General features: G+C 38.5%; 1 protein-coding gene across 2 annotated transcripts in view; it reads left to right on the plus strand.

Annotated features, from left to right (window-relative positions):
* PTPRR (protein tyrosine phosphatase receptor type R) overlaps positions 1 to 19022 on the plus strand; it is a 268297-nt gene that overhangs the window by 131710 nt on the left and 117565 nt on the right. For both annotated transcript variants that reach the window (XM_081589650.1, XM_081589651.1), the window contains exons 3-4: positions 11436 to 11549; positions 14226 to 14381. In XM_081589650.1, the coding sequence (XP_081445776.1) occupies positions 11436 to 11549; positions 14226 to 14381 (270 nt within the window). The remainder of the gene's footprint in view (positions 1 to 11435; positions 11550 to 14225; positions 14382 to 19022) is intronic.

Below are 19022 nucleotides of genomic sequence, written 5' to 3' on the forward strand. Positions count from 1 at the left end.
CAGAGTACATCATGAGAAACACTGGGCTGGAAGAAACACAAGCTGGAATCAAGATTGCCGGGAGAAATATCAATGACCTCAGATATGCAGATGACACCACCCTTATGGCAGAAAGTGAAGAAGAACTAAAGAGTCTCTTGATGAAGGTGAAAGAGGAGAGTGAAAAAATTGGCTTAAAGCTCAACGTTCAGAAAACTAAGATCATGGCATCTGGTCCCATCACTTCATGGGAAATAGATGGGGAAACAGTGGAAACAGTGTCAGACTTTATTTTTTGGGGCTCCAGAATCACTGCAGATGGTGACTGCAGCCATGAAATTAAAAGACACTTACTCCTTGGAAGGAAGGTTATGGCCAACCTAGATAGCATATTTAAAAGCAGAGACATTACTTTGCCAACAAAAGTACGTCTAGTCAAGGCTATGGTTTTTCCAGTAGTCATGTATGGATATGAGAGTTGAACGGTGAAGAAAGCTGAGCGCCGAAGAATTGATGCTTTTGAACTGTGGTGTTAGAGAAGACTCTTGAGAGTCCCTTGGACTGCAAGGAGATCCAATCAATCCATCCTAAAAGAGATCAATCCTGGGTGTTCATTGGAAGGTCTGATGTTGAAGCTGAAACTCCAATACTTTGGCCACCTCATGCGAAGGGTTGACTCATTGGAAAAGACCCTAATGCTGGGTAGGATTGGGGGCGGGAGGAGAAGGGGACGACAGAGGATGAGATGGTTGGATGGCATCACTGAGTTGATGGACATGGGTTTGGGTAAACTCCGGGAGTTGGTGATGGACAGAGAGGCCTGGCGTGCTGCAATTCATGGGGTCGCAGAGAGTCGGACACGACTGAGCGACTGAACTGAACTGAACTGAACTGTTTTAGCAGCCCATAGCTCTAACAGAGTCTAGGATATAAGAAACTCATGAAGTTGGCATTGCAATTGTTTTCAAAATGTCACAAAACATTACTCTGCCTAAAAGTAGTATTGGCATGTCGTGTGTTAAAAGAGGTAGCTCATCACAGTGTACAGATCTTAAAAAGAAAGATTAAATCTCATGAGGCATGATTGCTGTAGTATAAAGGTCAAAATTCTTACCACCTGAAGGGAAAAGATTTTTCTATTTACCATCTTGTCTTCTTTGGAAAAGGAGTACATCAAGGCTGTATATTGTCACCCTGCTTATTTAACTTATATGCAGAGTACATCATGAGAAACGCTGGGCTCGAGGAAGCACAAGCTGGAATCAAGATTGCCGTGAGAAATATCAATGACCTCAGATATGCAGATGACACCACCCTTATGGCAGAAAGTGAAGAAGAACTAAAGAGCCTCTTGATGAAAGTGAAAGAGGAGAGTGAAAAAGTTGGCTTAAAGCTCAACATTCATAAAACTAAGATCATGGCATCCGGTCCCATCACTTCATGGCAGATAGATGGGGAAACAGTGGAAACAGTGACAGACTATTTTTCTGGGCTCCAAAATCACTGCAGATGGTGACTGCAGCCATGAAATTAAAAGACGATTACTCCTTGGAAGGAAAGTTATGACCAACCTAGACAGCATATTAAAAAGCAGAGACATTACTTTGCCAACAAAGGTCCACCTAGTCAAGGCTATGGTTTTTCCAGTGGTCATGTATGGATGTGAGAGTTGGACGGTGAAGAAAGCTGAGCGCCGAAGAATTGATGCTTTTGAACTGTGGTGTTGGAGAAGACTCTTGAGAGTCCCTTGGACTGCAACGAGAGCCAACCATCCTAAAGGAAATCAGTCTTGGGTGTTCATTGGAAGGACTGATGTTAAAACTGAAACTCCAATACTTTGGCCACCTGATGCGAAGAGCTGACTCATTTGAAAAGACCCTGATGCTGGGAAAGATTGAGGGTAGGAGGAGAAGGGGATGACAGAGGATGAGATGGCTGGATGGCATCACGGACTCGATGGACATGGGTTTGGGTGGACTCAGGAAGTTGGTGATGGACAGAGAGGCCTGGCGTGCTGCATTTCATGGGGTCGCAAAGAGTCGGACACGACTGAGCTACTGAACTGAACTGAACTGAACTTCTTTGTTCTCAGAAAAAACTGGCCTTGGTGTTCTGCCTGTTTATTCAGTATCCAATCACATCTTAACACCCCACCTTCCCTACCAAAGTCTCAATATACATTCATAACACACCAACTTTAGTTTATGAGTATCAAATTGTACTAACCCTTTAAAACTCATTAAGGGGCCCTTTAGGACAAAAGAGGGCTTCCCTGATGGCTCAGCAGTAAAGAATCTGCCCGCAATTCAGGAGTTGCAGGAGACTCGGGTTTCATCCCTGAGTCAGGAAGATCCCCTGGAGGAGAAAATGGCAACGCACTCCAGTATTCTTGCCTGAAAATCCCATGGACAGAGGAGCCTGGTGGGCTATAGTCCAAAGGATTGCAAAGAGTTGGATACAACTGAGCAACTGAACACGCATACCCAGGACAAAAGAAAGTCTGTGGGGTTGTACCCCAGGCACCCATATATCTACACAGTGAGCCCGCACTTTCAAAAAAGTTCCAGTGAGGACTCACTTGGCCTCCCAATGGACCATGGACCACATTTTGAGATTCATTACTTGAAGGTCACCAGTTACTTCTCATCAACAAATCCAAGAACCTTTTCTTGGTCTGCATTTTTCTTAACCTTCAGCAGCATCCAGCAGTATTGACAAACCTGTTTCACAAACTGCTCCTGACTCCACAGCACCATATACTTGATTTTCCTTGAACCCTGCTACCCCTGTAAATATCCATGCTGAAATCAAGGCCAACTAACAAAAATAGTTGTAGAGCCTTTTTGCCTTTTGGTGGGATGGGCAATGGGGTGCAATGTAATGTCTAGCTTTGTTGCACCAGGTATTGGTGTTTGAGGGGGACAAGAAATAGCATCTCTCTTCTCCTGCCTGAGGAAGACCTGTGAAGATAAAAAATGTAACTTTATTGCTGATGGAGCTGCTGGACTGTGACTTAGGAGCATGACAGTATACTTCAGTGGCTGCCTCTCCTTCTTTAGCAAATTCACCCACCAGTCACAAGAGCACTGGCAACTGGGGCCTCACTGAAAGGGACAGAGCCTTCATAACTTACTTTAGTGTTTGCAAAGAGTATACCTTGTTGTATTGTCTTTACAGGTAAGCAAACCCCAAAAGGAAGTACAGAGCTACATATACCCCAGTGTCTCATTCCAAGTGCACCAATTACATGTCACTTACCCTCCCCTGGGGAGATTGAGGAGGGGAGGATCCAGGAATATTACTATATTTGAGATGCCACCACACAGAATAAAACATCAAGGTTGGGGAACAGTGTTTCCTCCTAACATTATGGGAAGAGAAAAGGCATAGAGATGTGGCAGTTATAGCATCACATTAAAATGGATACATATTTGTATGATTATATATTAGATATATAATATATATTAGATATATATTAGATTATATATTAGATATATATGCACATAATGTGCACATTACATTATATTACCTACATATTAGAAAAAAGCTAACACTAAAACACCACAAGCTTTATTTCAGGGTGATGGAATAAACTATTATGAATAATATTTATTTCTTTTTCCTAATTCTTTGAAGTTTCTAAATCTCCTATCATGAGCATATTTAGTTTTTATAATTAGAAAGATAAAATTTAAAACTCTCCAAATTAGTCACTAGAAATATACACACTGATTAAGTGCCATTTACAAACAGTATAACATACAACTCAGGAAGCTGATATTGATTTTGTGCATTAGAAACAAGTTTCAAAGAATTGGTTAGATGAAATAAACTGATTTTTTCCCCCTTCTGAATGGTGCAGTAGTCAAAGTGTGTGTGTGTGTGTGTGTGTGTGTGTGTGTGTGCGTGCACGCGCACACTCAGTTGTGAAGACCAAAGCCCACCAGGCTCCGCTCTCCATGGGATTCTCCATTCAAGATTACTGGAGTGGGTTGCTTTCCTACCCCAGGGGATCTTACTGATCCAGGGATTGATTCTGTGTCTCTAATGTCTCCTGCTTTGGCAGGTGGGTTCTTTACCACTAGAACCACCTGGGAAGCCCCAACATTGAATCCCCACCCAATTACAATTTTTGACCATTGAACAATGCGAAGATTAGCTGAACCGACCCCATGTTCAGTTGTAAATCCAAATGTAACTTTACAGTCGGCCCTCCATATCTGAGGTTCTGCATCCTTGGATTCAACCAACCCTTGCTTTGTGTAGTGCTGTAGTGCATATCCAGTGAAAGAAACAAGTGTATAAGTGGACCCACAACTTTCAACCGTGTGCTACTCATGGGTGAAGCATAGTAACTACACAATGTTGAGTGTGATGATTTACATATTCCTTCACTTCACAAAGATTTATTAAACACCTACCAAGTGCCAGGCACTATTCCAGGTCCTGAGGATATAACAGAACCAGAAAGGCAGGTTTCTGTAATGGCGGCGCTCACATTTTAGTGAATGCATGCATACTAGGTTGCTTCAGTCATGTCCGACTCTTTGCGACTTTATGGACTGTAGCCCGTCAAGCTCCTCTGTTCATGGGATTCTCCAGGCAAGATTACTGAAGTGAGTTGCCATGCCATCCTCTAGGCACATTTTAGTGAAGGGAGGTATATAATCAGCAAACAAACAAACAAAAAAAGAAGCAAGAAACTAAAAGATAGGCGGAAAATAAAGCAGGGTGATGTGATAGGGATTGGCCAGGCTGGGACAACCCCTCTGAGGAGACGACACTTAAACTAAGAGCAGAAAGATCAGAAGGACCCACCATATAGTGATGTTGAATGACTAGCCAGTGGGCAGGCAGATGCCATGGCCATGATGTGGGAATGAGCACAGCTTGTTTGAGGAACTGGAAAAAAGGGTGGAGTGACTTGAGGGAGAGATATGAAATGAAATTTAGGAGGAACAGGAGCCAAATAAAGTAAAGCCTGCTAAGCCATGTAATTGAATTTAATTCTAAATGTAATAGAAAGTCATTGGAGGATGTTAAAAGAGAAAGGAAGCTGAACTCTTTGGGGGAAAATAGATTTTAAAATGGGTAGAGAAGATTAGGAAGCTATAAACAAAAGTTTTGTGCCATTTCCTGTCTGAAACAGTTAAGAGAGAGCGTATCTTATCTGAAGCATCGCAAAGAATACACTGACAGAACTCAGAAGATAAATGAAGATAATAATAAAGCATACTTTTCAAAATTAAAATCACACTAGAAACCAAAGAATTAGATTAGATTCTATTGAAAACATATAAGAAAACAGAGTAGACCTGAGAAAATTTTGATGAAATATAGATAAAGAAGTGGTAAGAGAAAACAAGTACATAAAGTGGTTAAAAAGAAAGAATATAAAATTGCATAATTAGTATCCTTAAAGATGAACCAAAAAATATTTAGAAGAGAGATCATTCAGATGTATAATAGGAAGAAATACTTCTGAAATAAAACATCTGGGATGTGTAGACATCAAGACCATACTATGTTGCAAAAACTATCAAATCAGGAAATATCCTGGTGAAACTTTTTAACTTTAAAAAATAAAGACTCCTATGAGATTGCAGGCAGAAAAACAAGTTATCTACAAGACAGGCTGGCCTCAGGCCATGGCATTTTTCACAGCAATTTTCAATGTCAAGAGGCATTGGAATAATAGCAGCAGAGTTCAAAGGCAAAAAATAAAAATGAGGATTGAATCAAGAATTTAATATTCAGCCAAGTTGTAATTTATTGTTAAAGGCACCATAAATACATTTTCAAACACATAACATGGGAGGAAACATAGTGCTTATGAAGCCTGCTTGAAAGAATCTACTTGATAATGAAATACTGCTGAATAAGAGATACATCAAAATAAAGAATTCAGGAATGGTTATGCCCTTCTAAAAAAGAGCTGATCATGATCCTGACTATGAATATGTAACTAACACTGTAGAGCCTTAAAAATTTTAATTACAGAATACATTCGTTGGTGTAAATAATGCTAACACAATCCCAGTATTTTAGTGACTTAATGCAATAAAAGTTTATTTTTAACTTATGTCGCTGTTTAACAAGTGCTGGATGGGACCTCTGCTTCATGCAGTGATCAGGTTCTATGCATCTTCTTTTGTATGGCTCCATCATTTTATTACAGTCTTCAGAGTCAAGCTGGACCCATACAGCTTATAGACAGAGGGAAGAGAGAGGGTAGAGAAGACTGCCTCAGACTGAAAATGTCACTTCACTTTAATTTACATTAATTGGTGAGCACTATTACATGGCTCCAGCGAGGTATAAATGGGCTAAGATACCAGGAGGAAACAATAGGTTTAGTGAGTAGTCTCTATTACATAAAAACATAAATATCATCAAATATAACAACACAAAAATAATAATGTAATTATAAAAACTGGAAGATGATCATGATAATTGATGGGAAGAGATGTACATTTCCTCACTTTTCATAGCAGCAATTAATAAATATTTTCTGAAGTTTTCAACTCAAGAAATAAAGATTTAAATATATTATCGTGCAATATGTATATTGTGACCATAGGCACCTGAAGAAAAAATAATTAGAATGACCAAAAAAAAAAAAAAGATCACTTAGCAAAAGACAGAAAACTAAGGAGGTATAGAAACAAATTTTAAAAGATAGCATAACATAAAGCACATTTAGATCTACTAAGATAATAAAAGTCAATGGGATCAGCTAAAATATAATAAGAAATTATTAGGTGAGATTCAAAATATGATATTCAATGACAGTATATATTGTAAATACAGAAATATATCTAGGATATATTTAATAAATTAAAAGCAAGCTATGGACAATATGTGTAGTTTAGTCATATTTGTATTTAATAATAAGAAACATGTATAATAACTATACATTATTTTACATTCTATATGCATAGAAAATATTTGCAAGGGTACACAAGACATAGCAGTGTTGTGTCTGAGGACTGGAATGAAAAGTTAGGAGAAGGCAAGCATGCTTCCATTTTTTACGATATATCTTAAAGTTTTGTAATATGAATTTTTATTATTAAAATTTAAACAAAAATAACTAAAGTTCAACATGGAATACTATCAGAGAACTGAAAGATGCAAGCAAAGGGAAGGGAAAGAGAGGTCATGGAAATCTGACAGCATTATATTTTATTAAATATAGAAACAGAAGTAAATTTGGTCGTGGATGAGGAGAGGGAAAAAGGTAAGTTCAGTTTGAGTCATATTGTGTTTGAAGTATAAATGGAACGATCAGGTGGAAGGCTGCACGTGTAGGACTCTAAGAAAGGTGGGAGCATGAAATATGGAAACAAAAATGATTAGTATGTAAGTGACAGTAGAGGACAGCGCAGGGAGTTAGAAGAAGGGATTGAGTGACGGTATAAAATTCCTGCAATAGGTCAGGGTTTTCTTCTCTGTTCAGAGACAGAGAAACTTTTGCTTTTGTTCTTGGGAATCACTTGACATTCCAACTGGTGGCCAAAAAGGGGAAACTTGCCAAGAATGAGCTTAGAGATCCTGGGTAGCAGTGAGCACACATTAAAGTTAGAAAGAGGTGAGTGGAGTCTTCCTGACAGGCTTGGTCCTAAAGGAAGCTGGGATCATTTGTGGCTGTTGGGAATTGAAATTGGACTTCTTTGAGGGCTTTGAGGACATCTCTTTGGCCTTCCTCCCCCTATTAGGGTCACTAGGTGTGGTCCTGACTCGTATTGGGGGTGATCAGATGACAGGCCAAGCTGCCTAATAGCTTCAAGAGGTGCCTAACATTTAGAAAACTGACCCCCACAGGCAAAAATAATTCGATTGTCCTTTAAGTATAAATAACTAAAAGCCAGCCACATACTTACAATTTAAACATAATGCTGGTACATAAATTCAGGTGCTACATTTTAATCAGTTTCCTCAAATTGATTTATATCTAAGACTCATAGGCTTCGAATGCTTTAGTAGACCGTCTAGTGACCAAAGAAGGAAAGTCCTATTACACAGGGGTATTTCCTTTGTGGGAAGAAGTGGACCTGGGGGAGGGGACATGGGTCCCAGATCAAAGGAACTGACTCAGGAATCTCTTTGCAAGGCAGAAGCGCAATATATTTAAATACAGATAGAGCTTGAAATCTTTGAATTTTTACCATGTTTAATTTTTTATATGTTTAGATATTGGTAATATCAATAATAATACTTAGTTGTTTGGGATAGTAACTCTATTTGCATCATTCATTACTGTGAAATGGCTTAGCATTTGTACTTGGAAAGAGCATTGTAATTTCTTTTAAACTTAAAACTTTCAATCATTTGTATGTTAAATACTAGAAATGACCAAATGGGTTTAGAATAAGACTGAAATATATCTTGCACTGTTATATTGTAACTTTGAAGTTGTGACACTGTTATTGCCATGGAAATTTATATTCTGTCATAGCTGTTATGATCTAACATAATAGGATGAGAAAAAGCTGTGTGTTTCTAGCATCTCTCCAGGAGGAAGAAGGTAACATACAGTCTCTTATTATAGGAAGTCATATTTATTTTCCCTGAAATAGAATTTTCATTTTGTCTAGAACCCTTTCTTTTTCTCAAATTGTAATCGTATATAACGTTTGGCATGTATTAGGCCTTCCAGTACACATTTTTTTTGTTTGTACTGTATTTTAGCATTATTGTTTTATGGTGAATAGTCAGAAATACATGCATGTGCTCTGAGATCAATTCAGCTTTTCACAGGCAAGCAGAGAACTGAGGTAAATTATTTAAATATTTGATGCAATGAACCAGATGATTGGAGTTTTAAACCAATTACTTCAACTCACTTTATTTTAGTTAGGGAGTCTAAAATTTCTGTTTCAAAGGCACAGTTTTACCTTCTTGGAACGTTGCCATTTTGAGTGATTTTAAATCTTGAGTTCCCATTTCACATCCATTTGCCATTTCAATCTGAGAAACTTAGACTTTAATACTGTTTCCACAGTTACAAGCTTCAAGTTAATCATGGCCCTGGGAATTGAGCCCTCAAGTGTGTACACAACCCCCTTGGCTCACAGTTCTCAGCATAGACTGTTGGCTCCAAATCGTGCCCATGGGAATCAAGGGCTGTGCCTGCTTGCTCACCCTGCCTGACAAACACCGCTGGTGAGCCAGAAGTCAGTGGTTCCTCATCAGTGTTTGCAGTAATAGAGGAACCCATCTCTGGGCTTTCCAAAGGAAGGCGAATAAACAGTCTCCAATACAAGGTCCAATATCTATTGGCAGCTTCCACAGCTTTGCGGAGCTGAAAGTAAGCTGTTAGATAAAAGGAAGTCTCTGTTTCTCAGAGCCACCAGATGGATTTAGTTTTTCTAATCTTTTGGATTTTCCATAAAGGATGTTTTCATAAAATATAAAGTGTGCTTAAAAGTATTAGGTTTTTTTCATTACTGCATTTCCATATCCTACTCATCCTTCAATTTTACTTTCTGCATCAAAGTGTGTGTATTCAGTCACTCAGTCATGTCCAACTCTTTGTGACCCCATGGACTGTAGCCTGCCAGGCTTCTCTGTCCATAGGATTCTCCAGGCAAGAATACCGGAGTGGGTTGCCATTTCCTCCTCCAAGGGATCTTTCCCACCCAGGGATCAAACCTGCATCTCTTGTGTCTCCTACATTGGCAGGTGGATTCTTTACTACTGTGCCACCTGGGAAGTCACTACATCAAAGTATATTTTTGTATATAGGAAACCATGGAAAAGCACAGAGAATAATATAACAAACAATTGTGAATCATTAAATGGTTTTCGTTTGATTTTTTTAAAAAGTGTTACTGATGGCATTAATGTAGCTTTTCTACATATTCCCAGCAAAATTCTTCTTTTCCCCTCTCCAGAAGCAAGTTGTACCTTATAGTTTGGCTTTTGGGTAGAGTTTTTCAATAGTTCTCCCCTTTTCTGGATCTCTGTTTTTTTGCCAGGAGTCTTCCAGCTACCTAACATGACCAAGCTCTATGGCCCCTGCCCCTATGCAAGTATTAAAAGACTCTAAGGTGCAAAAGCAGTATAGACTTCAGCTGGATGTACGTTTTGATTGGAAACCGTTATACTTCTTTTGACCTCCCCCACTCCCTTTGATTTCTGTGTTGTGTGTGTGTGCATGCTCAGCTGTGTCTGACTATTTGCAACCCCGTAGATTATAACCCACCAGGCTCCTCTGTCCATGGAATTCTCTAGGCAAAAATACTAGAATGGGTTGCCATTTCCCCCTCCAAGGATCTTACTGACCCAGGGATTGAACCCACATCTCCTGCATCTCCTGCATTGGGCAGGCACGGTCTTTACCACTGCGCCACCTGTAGCAATGAGTATTTGGTCCAGTTTCCAATCACTTATTTTGTACCAACTTTATGTATAGAGAAGTTACTATTTCCTAACAGAGCTATAAATTATTGAAGCAGTATTAATTCTTCTTTCACAGAAAACTGGGAGAAGGTCCTCTAAGAGTTCTTACACTCTAGTAGATTACACTTAAAGCCAATCGCTTAATCACAAAAGTGTGTACATAGACCTGCACCTCATTTATAGAACAGATGGTATGGCAGCCATCTAACAATTACTGATAATCTTCTATGGTCAAGTTAGGGAATTAAGCGTTACAAAATAAGAAATGCCCAAAGGTTTTGTTTCTCCACGTTGCAAAGCATCCATTTCAAGTGATTATGATGTATTTTTGAAAATACATAATTAACTAATTTTGAATGTAATAACCACACCCATGGCTTAAATTAAGGATGTAGTATTAGTTGCATACCTTGCTTTATATTTTAGGAATTTTTAAATACTTAGTTGTCTTTTTCCAAAGCTATTTGAAAATTAAGAGTGCTTGCCCAAGCAATTGAGTAAGAATTATTTACCTTAGACTCAATTATCAGTTCCATTGATTTCTTTACCAGAGTTTGAAAATGTGTCACTGCAGCTCATTCTTTTGCCTTGCACTGGCAGCAAATTGCTCTATAGAGAAACTGCCAAGTCTGGTGTTATGGAACTTACACAGAATCTTCCTCTCAGTGACTGTGTGTGAACACAAATTAAAGATGTCCTCTGGCTTGGATTACTGAAATGTACTTGGCTGCATGTTCCATTCTATCATCTGGACTTAAGGCAAAATAAATCAGTACACATTTCAGTGAAATTCTTTGTGAATTGATCATTCATATGAATTCTTGATTATAACTAGACAAATCGCATTATTATACAATGTACCATCTTCTTAAGTAACATAATTTAAAATTTCACATAAAATGTCCCTATAATTTTATCTCCATTAAAAATGCAACAAAGCACCATGACTGTGAATTTCTCAGAGTCACAGAAATTGTTGTGGTCAGTCATCCATCAGGAACTGAATGCTGAAAATCAAAGATTTACTATAATTTTAATTTTTTATTTTGCAGACACTGCAAATGGATGTAAACAGGCTGAACGTAACCTTGCTTCGGATATTTCGCCAAGGAGTAGCCACAGCTTTAGGACTCTTACCCCAGCAAGTGCACATCAATCGCCTCATTGTAAGATGCCTTTGTAAGATACATTTCACATTTCCAGAGTGCAAGCTTTGATCTTTATTGCAAGGCTCAAGAATAATGAACAATAATAAAGAACACCCATGCTGTACTTTTATGGCCCATAAACCAAATCTGGCATAACACCTGTTTTTGTCAAAGAAGTTTTATTGTAACAAACCATACCCATTTGTTTACATATTGTCTAAGGCTTCTTTCATGCTACAATGGCAGAGTTGAGTAATTGTAACAGATTGTCTGTCTAAATTGAAAGTTAAAATATTTGTTATCTGGTCCATTACAGAAAATGTTTGTCAACTTTCTCATAGTTCAAGACTAGCTACCCTGGTAAGTATAAATAGAAAGGCCCCGAATACCTGTCTCACCAACCTGACACTCCTCCCAAAATATTCTCCCTAAGAGAGAAATGTTTTGTATCAGGTGAGACTCTGTCTCCATACAGCATCTATTAAAATCCCTTCAGGTATAGGAGGATGAAGGATAGTGAACACACAGGCAGAGGATTTTGAATCAAGAGTGAAGAAGAACCAACCTTAAGGACAGCAGTCCAAGGAGAATGCAAGAATACTCTCGAAAAGTCAAGAGAAAACTTGGATGGGTAATTGAAGTGGGATGAAGTAAGCCCAAAGGATCTTTTCTATTAGGCCCACTTTAGACCTATCAATCACCCATATCCTTTTTTTCCTCCTCTCCTCAGTATTTAGGGACCTCGATATCATCCAACTACATGTTCCCATCTGTACTTGAAGGTGGGTGTGAGCAAAGACAAAGAAAGGCAGATTAAAATATTATGATTGTCTCTTTGTAAAAAGCATATTATCAAAGCTTCCTGTGAAAAGGGACTTTGGAATAATCTTTTACAGTTTTAAAATTGTTCTTAATTTCCACTGCCTTAGAAACTCAAGCAAGGACTTCTCGTTCTCCTTGCCCTAAATTCTTGGCTCCTGCTCGAGCTCAGTTTTATGCTGCATCAATACCTGCATTTCCACATATGGAGAAGAATTTGCTTTTAATTTTGGTTTAGAATTGTTATTTCTTTTCCTTTTTCCTGTGTGGCGGGTGAATTACTTTCATCCCCATAATAACTTTTATTCTGTGAGTCACCTAATCTCTAGGACTAAAGAAGATTTTTTAAAAAACAAACTGTTTAACAATACCATAGAGGAAGAAATATAGCATTTCCCATTATCTTGAAAAAAGTTATTTATATCCAGAGTGTACCTTACTCAAGTGAGAAGTGATGTATTATAGATGTCTTAGATCTAGATTTTTTTATATATATGTACTTAAATATCTTAGATTTACTTTTATGTGTGTAGATTTAAAGAGTATAATGGCTCTTTGAGAGGATAAAAGAGGGGTTTGCCACACTCAGAGAGGGATATGCATATCCTCAGAGAATGTTAGCAGCATTTGCGCATGTCTGTTTCTGAGAGTAGTTCTTGTAATAGTTTGAGTTATGATGACCCCTGAGGAAGCACAGTCTAGTGATTAAGAGTAAGAGCTGTGGAGACAGACCCAGAATTCTGTTTCATTTCCTGTTTGGCCGCGTCCCAGCTCTATGACCTAAGGCAGGTTACTTCGGTTCTTTCATTTACAAAATGAAATGACTACAATACCTCTGTCCTGGAGGTAACAGGTTTAAGGTACAGGGGAGCATGACAAGTACAAAACAAGTGTCTCTCCCTACTGTTGTTGCTATTAGATCATAAACTATTTGAATTAGTATCAACATCTTTCACATCAGCATTATGTGATATCCAGTTGTTGTCTGTTGTTTGCTGCAAACACAGAAACATTTTTTCCTGGATTGCTAGCCGTCCTCCATTTTATACCTGACTGAACTTCTGATAAATTACATTCAAAGAAAATATTCTTAAAAAAAAGAGAGAAGGTTTTCTAGCAGGATAGAACCCTGTGTATTGAAAAGAGAAGCTAACTACAATTTTCTTTATAGGTGTTTTGTGTAAGTTGAGAAAGAGAATCTATCAATGACAGCCTCATTTTGTGTAGTGTTTGTTTTTTATGGGTGTGTGTCACATTAGCCATTTATGGTAAGAAGTCCTCTCACCCTGTCTCAGCAAATGAGGTCAGACTAATAGGAAAGTAACATGATGTCATTGCATAACACATGCATTTCTACCAAACAATAGATCTTAAGAGTGTGACATATTTAAGGTGAAAAACAGGATCAAGGAAGTAAGTTCAAAGACAGCATTGCCTTCCTTAGTTAGTCCAGTCTTCACATTAATGCAAGTTATAAGGTGGGGTGATGATGTCTAATAATTGTACTGTTAAATCAGATTTTGCTTAGTTCATTTGATTTTAAAATACTTCTTTAAACACAATTTCTCAGGAAACATCTGAACAGTATATCTCAAAAATCATAGTATCGAATAGAAAATAAACCAGCCTCTAGTGAAATATAAAATTAGAAAACTAGACATGTTAACTAATTGAAAGAGGCCATTTGAAGATTTGGAACTTTGGGCTGGTAATTTTAAGTGTATGAAAGAATGCTTAATAAAAGTGATCTCCAAGATGCCATTTAGGAATCTAAGGTTCTGGTTTTCTTTAATATTTCTAGAGGAAAAGCAAAAAATATTTCCCAAACTTGCTTCACATGTCTACTTACAAATACAAATAATGTGCTTTTACTAGGAAAAGAAGAACAGTGTTGAACTCTTTGTGTCTCCCATAAATCGAAAAGCAGGATTTTCTGATGCTCTGCCGTCTGAAGAAGTGCTGCGTTCACTCAATATCAATGTTTTGCATCAGAGTTTATCCCAGTTTGGAATTACAGACATCTCCCCTGAGGTAGGTTTTTGCGTGGAATATTTCATTTAAAATTTTGCATAGTTAGTGTGACACAACCCAATTCTAGGAGACTTTGAGATGAAAGCTATCGATTGTGTGTTAACTGATAACATAAAAACCTCCCTAAAGGGTCAAAATCCTCTGATTTCACTCTGTATATTTTTATTCCTTAAGGAAGTTCATTTTCATATCAAAGTTTCACTTTTTGACACTTTCTTCTCCAATCTTTATGGCCTTATAATTTATTTTGACTTATCCAACAAATTGTCCAGAGGAAAAGTCATTTAGATATATTTGTCAATTGATTGCTTGTTACTGAGCTGTTCCAAAAAACACCCTGATATCTTTCCTCCTCAACAGTTTTGCTTCTCATTGCTTTTGTGGTCAAAATGATTGTTTTTTTTCCACTAATATGTGAAAGTCACTCAGTTGTGTCTGACTGTTTGCAACCCCTTGGAATTCTAAATAAAGTACATTAATTTATTTTCGGCTGTGCTGGGTCTTTGTTGCTGGGCATGAGCTTTCTCTAGTTGCAATGCCTGGACCTGTCATTGCAGTGGCTTCTCTTGTTGCGGAACTCGGGCTCTATGGTGCATGGGCTTCAGTACTTGTGGCTTGTATGTGCAGTTGTGGCTCTAGAGTGCAGGCTCAGTGGTTGCAATGCACAGGCTTAGTTGCCCCACAGTATATGGAATCTTCTCAGACCAGGCATCAAACCTTTGTCCCTTGCACTGGCAGTCAGATTCTTGACTACTGAACTACCAGGGAGGTTCACGTGTATGTGAAAGTGAAGTGAAAGTCGTTCAGTCGTGTCCGACTCTTTGCGACCCCATGGACTGTATAGTCCATGGAATTCTCTAGACTGGAATACTGGCGTGGGTAGCCTTTCCCTTCTCCAGGGGATCTTCCCAACCCAGGGCTTGAACCCAGGTCTCTTGCATTGCAGGCAGAGTCTTTATCAGCTGAGTCACAAGGGAAGCCCAAGAATACAGGAGTGGGTGGCCTATCCCTTCTCCAGCCGATCTTCCCGACCCAGGAATCGAACTGGGGTCTCCTGCATTGCAGGCGGATTTTTTTACCAACTGAGCTATCAGGGAAGCCTACCTTGGGATTAATATGAAATGTGGTTTTTCAATTGGTGAGAAACCCAGTCTTTAGAACTATGAATATTTCCTTTATAGTGTTTTCTAAATTTGGCACTTTTCAGATTTCCCCTACCACCTCCACCATTTTCATTCCTAAATAAATCCAGTCTCATTTTTGCTTCAACTTTCTCTGTCCCACTCTTAAAAAACTTGCTAGAATGAACATCATCCCAAATAAACGTAATTAAATTCACAGAATCATAGAATTAGACCTTGAGAGAACACATATGGACATTTCAAAGATACAGAGAGTAAGGCCCATAGAAATTAAATGATTTCATCAAGGTGAAAAAGCAAGTGAAGTATTAAACAGTATTTAGCATCTAGACATCTTATTTCTAATCTATTTCCCTTTGCAGTGAAGCACACCGCCTCTCATTATAGCAAATGTCAGGTATGGTATAAAAAGCTTTGTTACAAGACAGAGTTTGAATCCCAAAGCCAGCATTTAAAACGTGTGTGTGACCTTGGGTGATTTAGTCTCTGTGAAATTCAGCCTGTCTTTACCTAGCATCAGCCTCTCTGAGACTCAGATTCTTCATATCCTACATGAGTATAGACAAAGAAAAGAGGAAGAAAGAAAGAAAGGAGGGAGGAAAAGGAAACAAAAGAAAAAATTGGGTATAGTCCTCATCTTATAAACTTGAAATAAGAATAAAATTTTAAAACTTAAGAAAATGCATGGAAGTCATCACAGAGCAGACACTGAACAAATATAATTTGAATGCAGAATGAAAATGTATTTCATCACTGAACCATGACTGTAACAACAACCTCCAGCTGGTCTCCCTGCATTTAGTGTTGTTTTCTTCCCTGTTCTCTCCACCACTAACCCCAACACATACACACATACACACACACACACACATGCACACACATGCATACACACATGCACACTCACACACGCTCACATGCACACACACACAGTGTTTTCTTTCTTGCCACCAGAGTAATCATTCTAAAAGCAAACCCAGCCATGCTCTCCTAATATCCTGATTTTCCTTTGGCTTCCTAAATCCTGCAGAATCAAGTCTGAATTTCTTACTGTGATATATGGTTCTTTGTGTACAGAGCTTTATTATTGTTGAATAACGCTTGCTTTATGCTTCAGCAAATCTGAACTTAATAGGCACCAGGACACCGCACACCATTTCCTCTCTCCATGGGCTTGTGTGTATGTTCATACGTCTACACACCTTTCATGTTTCAAGATCAGGCTACTGTATAGTGAAGCCTTCCCTTGTGCCTCCACAGACATGGCTGCTGGCTTTGTGTCCTCATTGAGTTTAGTACAAAGACGTATCCCCTGTTGGCCTTCAGGCCCATCTCTACACTGTTGTTCCTTGAGAGCATGTGCCATTTCATTTTGTGTGTGTACTCGGTGCCTTCATTCAGGGCCTGGCATACAGTGGGTGTAAAAATAGCCAAGAGCTGGGCTAGGTGGTGTCCAAAGTCAGAAAAAGAAATGCATAAGCAAACAAACACAAATAAAATATGATTTTTGCTTTCGATGAGTTCTATTCATAGCAGGGCAACAAGAAACAAGCAGATAAGGAGAATACAGGGCTACGAAAACATAACCGTACTGTGCTGTGGGGGTTTGAGAAAGAAGAGGACACTTCATACTTCAGAGAGACCAGGAGAAGGAGTCAACATGAGCTCGAACACCCAGACCCCTCGCTGGCCCTTGCACGTGACCCTGAAGAAGCTCCCTTTTATACATCAAACCAAACTCCATGCCCATAGTCCAGGCCCCTCACATTTTTCTCTGAACAACTCATCTCTAAAATTTAAAAAAGACCATTAGATTAATTTATACCGCTACCCATCCTGGGTTGGGAAGATCCCCTAGAGTAGGACATGGCATCCTGCTCCAGTGTTCTTGCCTGGAGAATCCCATGGACAGAGGAGCCTGGCGGGCTACAGTCCATGGGGTTGCAAAGAGTCAGACACGACTGAGCACACACACATACACACACACACACACCCATAAGCTTTCAGTGAATAAGTGTTTCTTCCTGGTGCTTTATTCTGCATTTAAATGACATTCTGAAGGCTTTAGGAATATGGCAGCTTAGTGAGTCATCTAGATTTGCGAACCAAGGGAAGCTCACCATACCAAAAATTAGTTTAAATCAAATATTTGAGGTGCAACACACCTCAGCCTGGTGAAGGCAAGCAGTCTAGCCTGAATGCCTGTCACAGAACTGTTAGCTGTCAGTAGACCTCAAGCCTGTACTGCATTTGAATAATAAAAGTGTAGCTGATGATCAAAATATGTTATTTTCTGAAAGAATTTTGGGAGTCTAACAATCTAGGAAATCTAGAATCTGGGAACTTTTATATTATAGGAGACTAGGATGTGTTTTAATTGGATATAAGGAATATTTCATCAAGGACTGGTGGATTGTTGCAGCCTTTTCTTCTGGCACTTCTAGAATGGGCCCAGTAATACCCTCTGACCAGAAGCTCTAACTGCAGCCAGGAGAGAGCCATCTTCAGTGTTCACAGGCCCTTGCTGGGAGCTTCAGACACGAACAGTCCAAGAGGCTACGCAAGAGCACTTGTTGATAGTTTTTTAAGCTGATAGGTATTCTGCAAGTTTCCCCACTTCTTTATTCATTGTTGTGGTTCATGTGTAATAAACAGCTTAAGCCTCAACCCATTCTTTCACGTTTCTAATCCCCAAATTATAGCCCTGTTATGGTAACATGGTTATTACCAGAACAAAAAAAAGGAATACTGGTATTTGGGGCTTTCATCCTTTACATGGATTACAGAACATGATGAATGCTGTCTTGAAGCATCCATTTCTACACTTTTATTAATTACTTCCAGGGAAGGGTGTGTTTTTTTGTTGTTGCCATTTATTTATTTGTCTGATTTTATTTAAATCAGAAACGACCCTTGGGAAACATAGACAAATACCAAACAGAGAATTCCTTTCACTTACTCATCTGTGTTTATTTCGAATTTAAGTTTCTTGAGCGACAAAGACATTTTTTCTTTTATATATTTTCATATGATACCTAGAACATGGTAGGACCTCAAGTATTGTTTAAAGATGCTCATAAAGATTGAAAACTAGACTTCCTCTTACCTAATAAGTTAAATCTCAGGGAAATAAAATTAAATTCATTATTTTAGTTTCTATTTTTAAATGTGTTTACAAAATTAATTAAATATGTATTGAAGCAGTACATTCTGCATTGATAGTGAAAAAAATGATTTAAGATTTCATTGTTGTTCAGTTGCAAATTACCCTAGTTTCACAGGTGTTATATTTCAAAGGAGAATGTTACCTTCTTTAAATAACAGATCAAGGTAATGACTGATAGCTTCTTGCAATGTTTACAAAGAGAAAAAGCTATGTTATATGATATATCTCATTAATCTGCCTAAGTCAATTAATTAACCAGCTAATTTGTAACATTTCCATTTTATTCTTACTCTGTGTGCTTCACCTTTCTAAAATGATGTAGCTCTTAAAATCTCT

The sequence above is a fragment of the Giraffa tippelskirchi genome, chromosome 4 (assembly GCF_054371585.1).
Source record: "Giraffa tippelskirchi isolate mGirTip1 chromosome 4, T2T-mGirTip1v1.2.pri, whole genome shotgun sequence".
In the NCBI taxonomy this organism is placed as follows: Eukaryota; Metazoa; Chordata; class Mammalia; order Artiodactyla; family Giraffidae; genus Giraffa; species Giraffa tippelskirchi.